This window comes from Eurytemora carolleeae, unplaced genomic scaffold, assembly GCF_000591075.1.
Source record: "Eurytemora carolleeae unplaced genomic scaffold, Eaff_2.0 scaffold150, whole genome shotgun sequence".
Taxonomy (NCBI): Eukaryota; Metazoa; Arthropoda; class Copepoda; order Calanoida; family Temoridae; genus Eurytemora; species Eurytemora carolleeae.
Window position 1 is genome coordinate 171142 of NW_019396434.1, and position 8530 is coordinate 179671.

General features: G+C 30.7%; 1 protein-coding gene across 3 annotated transcripts; it reads right to left on the reverse strand.

The window, feature by feature from the left end:
* Positions 1-3253: 3253 nt before the first annotated feature.
* Positions 3254-8155, reverse strand: LOC111703253 (uncharacterized). 3 transcript variants are annotated; one of them, XM_023475146.1, is made up of 6 exons: positions 8087-8155; positions 7417-7456; positions 6896-6971; positions 4857-4916; positions 3639-3703; positions 3254-3529 (listed from the first exon to the last, which is right to left on the reverse strand). In XM_023475146.1, exons 1-6 carry the CDS (start codon positions 8112-8114, stop codon positions 3502-3504), a joined length of 297 nt encoding a protein of 98 aa, XP_023330914.1. In that variant the 5' UTR covers positions 8115-8155; the 3' UTR covers positions 3254-3501. The 3 variants fall into 3 exon arrangements, with proteins under 3 accessions (XP_023330914.1, XP_023330913.1, XP_023330912.1); XM_023475145.1 differs by having other exon boundaries at positions 3254-3567; XM_023475144.1 differs by having other exon boundaries at positions 3330-3703.
* Positions 8156-8530: the final 375 nt, after the last annotated feature.

The following is an 8530-nucleotide window of genomic DNA, read 5'->3' on the forward strand; positions in this document are numbered from 1 at the left end:
AATATGTAGATTGTAGATCTATTGTCCGTTTTAATTACATGGTTTCTGCCTAATTAGTAATTATCCTTTGGTTCAGACTGACGGAGCAAGTATAGAAGTTTAAAAGGACTATTGAAGAAAATCTAAATTTGTCTTTTACATGATCGGAAGTTTACTAAACATTCCAACTTTAGAGAGAAGAAAACAAATAAAATATATTTCTCTTATACTGTCCGAAGGACAAACAATATCTTCCAAACTATTTATCACATAAAGGTTTCAAAGGGACCGTTCTCAACCAGAAATTGCTATCTTTGCACTGAGGGTCACATAAAATGACGCTTACAGTCCCTTTAATAGCAAAATTAAATCAAACATAACTTGCAAAAATAGTAGACATTGATGCTATAAATGGACACTAAACGGTAAGCCATGGTTAAAATACAAATATAAAAGTTTAACGTTAATTATAAAGTGATTGTTCATCTATTTCACACAATGCCCTTTATTTTTGGGATCAAAAACACAACTCAAATACGTTTCTCAGGCCCAAATGATCAACACTTTTATCGAAAATGTACATCGCGTTTTATGGCACTTTGCTAAAAACTTGAATTGTTTCCTGGATTTTCTAAATTTTTAAACAACATTTAAACCTTATTCAGTGATAACCAGTAAAACTCGAAATGAAAGTCGTCAACGTTTGATATCTCAAAAGAACTAAGAATTTGTAATTTTCAATGGCAATATCTATTATATCTCAGAAAATGTTTAGGAAATATTCAAAGTTTTATTTTTTATTCAATTTTAGACTGCTTATAACAGTCTAAATACAATACATTAATTAATAAAAATAAAAACGCAGCAAATAATATTATACAGGCGTAAAGACCTTTCAAAACTTCTTGGATCGGCAAAGAAATAATAGTTTACAGCTACCCTGACCTTTAAACTATATAATTCATGATACAAAACATTATATATTTATTAACCATTAACCCACACTGCAAATTTAGCATTAAAATATCTTATTGCAATCAACAGGAGTAGTGGAGGGGGGGGGGCTATAAATACAAAACAAGAATAAAGGGAAGGGGGACAAAATGAGTCCAAAAAGATTAATGGTTAAAATCAAGATGGGTTGCACTGCATAGTATGAGACAGACGGACAAGGTAAAGTTTATGCAAAACTACTTGTAAGACTTTTTGACCTCGTAGCTTCTCTAGTTTTTATTTTACACAGGTATGAAAGAAAATATTTGTCTGGTTACATATTGGAAAAATATAAAAAGAAGAAGAATGGAATTACAAGTAATAAAGGAGAAGGATGGTATAACAAGTAAAAAGAAGAAGAATGGAATTACAAGTAATAAAGGAGAAGGAGGGAATAACAAGTAAAAAATGAGAAGGTGGGAATAACAAGTAAAAAAGGAGAAGGTGGTGAAACAAGTAAAAAAGTAGAAGGAGGGAATAACAAGTAAAAAAGGAGATGGTGGGAATAACAAGTAAAAAAGGAGAAGGTGGGAATAACAAGGAAAAAAGAAGAAGGTGGTGAAACAATTAAAAAAGGAGAAGGAGGGAATAACAAGGAAAAAAGGAGAAGGTGGGAATAACAAGGAAAAAAGGAGAAGGTGGGAATAACAAGGAAAAAAGAGAAGGAGGGAATAACAAGTAAAAAAGGAGAAGGTGGGAATAACACGTAAAAAAGGAGAAGGAGGGAATAACAAGGAAAAAAGGAGAAGGTGGGAATAACAAGTAAAAAAGGAGATGGTGGGAATAACAAGTAAAAAAGGAGAAGGTGGGGATAACAAAGAAAATAGGAAAAGGAGGAAATAACAAGTAAAAAAGGAGAAGGAGTTGAAGAAAAGTTTATGTCAGAACTCAGAATGTTGTAAACTTATTTAAGTATGATGGAATTGGCGTGAGTTTAAAATCTAATAAACTCCAGATTCGGAGATTCATTGTAAACAAGAGGGAACTCAGTTTTGGACAGTGCAAAAGTTTTTTTTATTTTTTAGCGAAACAATGTCTTCTGTGATTTCATTTTCATTGGGACACACTGCACTTTAATTCTTGTAAATGATAAAATGTACCTATCTTTCTCTTCTTAATAAAAACTTTCACTTAAAGGGACAGACCAGCTATGTAAGGTAGTTAAACTGAGCATGCAGTATTGTGGACAAGTTCTTTGGGATTCATTTGAGACATATAAAACTTTTTAAAGATCTGTAAATCCAGAGTTTGAGCGCAAAGTCGACGTTCAAAATCATGAATTTGGGTGGGTTCGTTTACAGAATCTTTTTTTTATTATTATTAAATAACGACGACAAAAAATATAGTAAAAATTCTATAGTAAGCTAATTAGAAGTCTGTTCCTTTAAGGTAGAATACTTTATTATATGATTAAAAAGTATATCTTAAGTAAAATTTTATCAAAAAGGGGAAATCTTTTTATCAAAAAAAGTAATATTGTTTAATTCGTACGCTAGCACAAGTGTTGGAAAAAAATCAGATTTAAAATTGAAAATTTATATATATCAGATTTATTGTAAACAAGAGGCAGTGCAACAGTTTTTTTTATTTTTTAGCAAAAAATGTCGTCTTTGCTCCATTTTTATTGGGGGAAACACTGAAATTTTTTTCTTTTAATTAACGTATGAAACACTAAAAACTTTCATTTGATGCTGAATACTTTAGTAGCGCGCTCGAATTCTAAGATTAAAAATATTCTTACAGACATTTTATCAAAAAGGTTAAATCATCAGTAGGCTAGCAAATTAAACTCCAAAAACTGTCTTGACGCAGAATACTGTATTAGCTTAAATTCTATGATTGAAAAGTATATATTTTGCGTAAAATTTTATCAAAAAGGGAAAAAATTAAATACTGTGCATTAGCAGGCTAACAAATTAAACACCAAAGATGTGTCTTCTGTGATTTTATTTTTAATGAGAAACACTGCCCTCTAATTCTTGTAAAAGATAAAATGTACCTCTCTTTCTCTTCTAAATGAATACTTTCATTTGAGGCAGAATACTTTATTAGCTTGAATTCTAAGATTAAAAAGTTTTTATCTTAAGTATAGTTTTATCAAAAAGAGAAAATCTTTTAATCAAAGAAAAAATGGTATTTTCATTTCAAAATTGTAAATACTTTTAACTTTATTGGGAAACCATGTAGGAATAAATTCAGATTTAAAAATAAAAATTTAATTATATTTATACTTTAGGGCAGGCTAGAACACATTTAATTGTATTTATACTTCAGGGCAGGCTAGAACACATTTAATTATATTCATACTTTAGGGCAGACTAGAACACATTTAATTATATTCATACTTTATGGCAGACTAGAACACATTTAATTATATTCATACTTTAGGGCAGGCTAGAACACATTTAATTATATTTATACTTCAGGGCAGACTAGAACACATTTAATTATATTTATACTTCAGGGCAGACTAGAACACATTTAATTGTATTTATACTTCAGGGCAGGTTAGAACACATTTAATTGTATTTATACTTCAGGGCAGGCTAGAACACATTTAATTATATTTATACTTCAGGGCAGGCTAGAACACATTTAATTATATTCATACTTCAGGGCAGACTAGAACACATTTAATTATATTTATAGGGCAGGCTAAAACACATTTAATTGTATTGTAAACTCCATTGTTACTCTTCACGTCAGTTTCCACATACTGCAGCAGATCCTCCTAATCATTCATTCATTAAATTATCCTTTAATCCTTTCATCCTTTCATAGATTCATCTTTTCATAAATTCATCCTTTCATAAATTCATCCTTTCATCCTTTCATAGATTCATCCTTTCATAGATTCATTCTTTCATAGATTTATCCTTTCAAAGATTCATCCTTTCATAGATTCATTCTTTCAAAGATTCATCCTTTCATAGATTCATCCTTTCATAGATTCACCCATTCATAGATTTGTTAGCTTTCATAGATTCATCCTTTCATAGATTCATCCTTTCATAGATTCATCCATTCATATATACATCCTTTCATAGATTTATACATTCATAGATTCATCCTTTCATAGATTTATCCATTCATAGATTTATCCTTTCATAGATTCATCCTTTCATAGATTTATCCATTCATAGATTCATTCTTTCATAGATTTATCCATTCATAGATTCATCCTTTCATAGATTCATCCTTTCATAGATTTATCCTTTCAAAGATTCATCCTTTCATAGATTCGTCCTTTCATAGATTTATCCTTTCATAGATTCATCCTTTCATAGATTTATACATTCATAGATTCATCCTTTCATAGATTTATCCATTCATAGATTTATCCTTTCATAGATTCATCCTTTCATAGATTTATTCTTTCATAGATTCATCTTTTCATAGATTTATCCTTTCATAGATTCATCCTTTCATAGATTTATTAGCTTTCATAGATTCATCCTTTCATAGATTTATTAGCTTTCATAGATTCATCCTTTCATAGATTCATCTTTTCCTAAATTCATCCTTTCATCCTTTCATAGATATATCCTTTCATAGATTCATTCTTTCATATATTTATCCTTTCAAAGATTCATCCTTTCATAGATTCATCCTTTCATAGATTTATCCTTTCATAGATTCATCCTTTCATAGATTTATTCTTTCATAGATTCATCTTTTCATAGATTTATCCTTTCATATATTCATCCTTTCATAGATTTATTAGATAATTTTCTTTCATAGATTCGTTAGAGAATTTCTTTCATAGATTTATCCTCATATGGGATTTACTTTATAACAGCTGAGGTTTAAAAAGTCGTTGTTGTAAGTAAAATAACTCTTTTTGGACAACTTAAAAAAATTAAGAAAATAATGATGATATTTACATAGTTGCAATCTGCCTCCTCAAATTTGTTAGCATTGCACCAGTTCACATTCATCGTTGCCTGAATATATAATTTGATGTACCGTTTACACTATACATGAATGCATGTACAATGTAGATAAGAAAATACTCTGTACTGTACAATATAAGTTATAACTGTACAGTGTACACTGTACAGTATAACTCTAAATTGTAAGGTATAAATGAAAAGTGTACAGCATAATTGTACATTGTGCAAGATAACTGTACGTTGTACAGAATAACTGTACATTGTACAGTATAACTGTACTTTGTACAAGATACAATATTCTGTACACTCTACTGTGTACACTGTACATCATAAAGTATACACTCTACACTGTACAGCATAAGTATACACTCTACACTGTACAACATAAGTACACACTGTACAGTATATACACTATACACGATACATCATACAATTTGATTATACAACGGTTTGTATTTATCTTAACATATATGGTGGCTATAAATTTGGATTTTCAGGACTTCAATGCAATCATTTAAAATGTGAATACTAAAGATACATGGCTTTTACCATTGATAAAGATAGACTGCGCATAAGACGACATTTTTCATCTTGAAAGATATAAATGTACAGAGATGTTTTAAAGATATTCCTATTATATAGATTAACTAGGTCGGTTGTGAACATTGGCTGTTCTTATGTCATTAAGTACTTGTGGTGTACATGAGTTCTGTAGAGAGAAATTTAAGTTAGTTTAGTCCTTCTCATGTCCTTCTTCAGTTCTCGTCCATATGATATATTGCTCAGTGAAATATTGTTGTTCAAATAGTTCCATTCCCGGAGTTATTTTACACTATTATGAAATCCATTAAAACACCAAACCACCCCGCTTATCATTGAAGACACTTTTACCCCTAGAGGTATGAGTTCGCGGACTGTATAATTCTTGGTGATTTTGCGTACATAAGCTATCTATATTTATTTATTTATCTATGGCTTTTACACTGATCTAAAGTTTGCAAGCTCTCAGGCAAAAGTCGATGCGTTAAGTGTATGAAGTCGTCTTCCATTCCACAACTTTTTGGATCCCATTGCATAAAATGTACTACATATATAGAGGGTTAACCAAAAAGGATGAGATTGTAAAAACGACCTGAAAGTGTTACTTGGAGACTTCTGCCTGGACTAACGTTGTTTCCTTGAAAAAAAAATATGTTGAAAAAAAATCAGATTCAGGAAATTATTAACACAAGGAAGCAGGCAGTATAGATTCTATAAAGTCGTCTCTAAGTCTCATTCTTTGTGGGTAACCCTGAACAATGGAGTACATTTAAAGCCTTTCCCTGTTTTCTCAACATAAAATGCTATTGACAAAGAAAATTCATTTCTTTTGTTAAGAATCTTTGAATAGTTAGCGTGAAAGAAACAAGCTTTTTTATTCTCATTTTATCTAAAAAATGTAGATAGATTGATGATAAATGAATGATTCAACTTTGACTTAGAAATTAAGTTTCTCTCAGAAGTTAAAAAAATTCAAAACAAAAATGCATATATACAAGATTCGGTCGCACTGATATCTGGACAACTATGAAGGTTATTCATCAGATTTTAAGCCGTCGCAACCAAATTACCTAGTCACTTATAATTTTTTGTAGTCCTAGACATTCTTAAAACTGCAAATCCCTTGTTTCTAGCGTAGGTTTAAAAGAAACAGGCGGCATGATACTGTTCCATTTTTTAATGAGAGTGTGCACTTCTTGGTTTGCAGTGGTCCGGTCGATTTAGGCCACAGAATACACAGACTGCCTATCTCCTTTCACAGCGTGGGCTACGCAGGCTTAAGTTAACCCGGCACAACATGCTACGTTTTTACGATAGGTTTTTAGAGTGCCATCTCACGGCCACTTGTTAAACAATACTCATTCAGGGGTTAAATTTTACAACTTTTACAATTACAAGACATAGAGAAAGCCTGTTCTAGCTCCTTTGGAGAAAAAGAAAAGAAAAGAAATTATAAATCTATGGTTTAGATGTAGTTTTTGATAGCTTACCGAACACTCATCAGGTTTAAGCTGATAACAAATCCAATTTTTCACAGAGGCTTTTTTGCTAAGATTCTCATAGGTACTAAACATGTTTTTAAACAATAATAAATTTTTTAAAAACTGGTTTTCAAACAATATAAATATATTTGATTGTATTGCATGTCATCAAAACATTTTCTCTAAAAAGGGCAAAATTTAGCAGGGTCATCTTAAGCATGAAAAAATCATTTTTCCTTCTAAAGGGACTGTTAAAGTAATTTTCAAGTGTTCCTCAATTTAATTTAACATGTTCAAAGATATAAAAACGACAATATCTTAGTAATTGTTGCTCAGCTAAAGGTGTAAAATAACTGTCTGATTCTGATTTTCTTATTTCTATACATTTGCTACAATGTCGCAGACCTTAGATATTTCAAACTATTTTTCTGGATCAAATAATATGAGTTTATACCATCAGGTTGCAATGTTAAAGGGATTAATGAATTTGAATTTGTGATAAAGACTCAATCCTTTATTTTATATGTTACCGTGGATATGCCGGACTGAGGGTGAGAAGAAGCAAAAAAACTAAAATTGAAAAAAAAATGATTTTATCGAATGAAATCTGAAGTTTTTAGATAATGGAATATAATTTTGTATTAAATAATAATTCAAATTAGGGTGGGTCTCCTTAACTGTAAACCCATAAAATTCTAAGAACTTACCAAAAAAAAAAAAAAATTCGCGATTAAACCAGAGCCCGCGATTTAAAAAAATCGGGTCTAAGCTGTCGTTGGGCCCTATTTACGGCTTGAGTTTTAGGATTCAACCTGCATCTTATTTTCCACAGAGTTGAGTTTTAAAAAATGGTTTATTATTCTATTTGGCGGATTTTTATGGAAGGAATTGGCGCATTCCGGGTTTATATGAGAACGAAAGTCAACATTGAGCCTTATCCTCTACTAAAACCAACCAAGGTTGGCTTTATTTTCATTGGGCCTAACTCCTTAAGTCGAGCCGAAGATCTTGCAGCTGTCAATCACGTGACACAAGCTGTTGTCAGAGTTGGGTAGAAAATTGGGTTTTAAAGTCGGGTTTATGGAATTACGGCTCGAGTTGAAAAAACGATATTTGGTTTTTTCTGACTCTGTTTTTACCCGGCCTAGACTTTAATCATATATAAACACAATATTCCCCATACATTGATAATTATTTCACCTTTGACAATACCAACTCGGCAATCCATCGTGAACTAAAGAAACCACTTAACTACCAGTTTTTCTTACTACTAAAATCATCCTTATAGTGAAAGAAAGCTTAAAAAATATTTGTTTTTCAATATTTGTCCTAAACTAATTTTGTAAAAAATACAATTTTGGCAAAATGGTGCTTTTTTAGCCTCCTTAGAATAATACGAAATTTGAGACAATAATGTAAATTCCATGTATACAATTCTCAAAGTAGAAACATTAGATTGCTTTTCAATAGATGGAAAACTGTTGGTTTTAAAAACTTTTATATTCAAGGGGGGGTTGGTTCATAATAGTGAAATATAAAAATAAATAATTTTCAAAAAAACAAGCTTAACACCAAGCAAAATAAGGCCCTCGCGCTAATGCACTTTCTTTAGGGGGGTTTTAAATATTTAACAAATCATAAAGT

What these genes read in the sequence shown, in the direction of transcription:
- LOC111703253 (XM_023475144.1), bottom strand. Translation starts at nt 8,114, where the DNA reads ATGGATTGCCGAGTTGGTATTGTCAAAG. An exon ending in CCGAGTTGGTATTGTCAAAG is followed by an intron (nt 7,457 to 8,086) that starts GTGAAATAATTA and finishes TTTCAATTTTAG; the next exon opens with TTTTTTTGCTTCTTCTCACC. An exon ending in TTAAACCTGATGAGTGTTCG is followed by an intron (nt 4,917 to 6,895) that starts GTAAGCTATCAA and finishes TTATATATTCAG; the next exon opens with GCAACGATGAATGTGAACTG.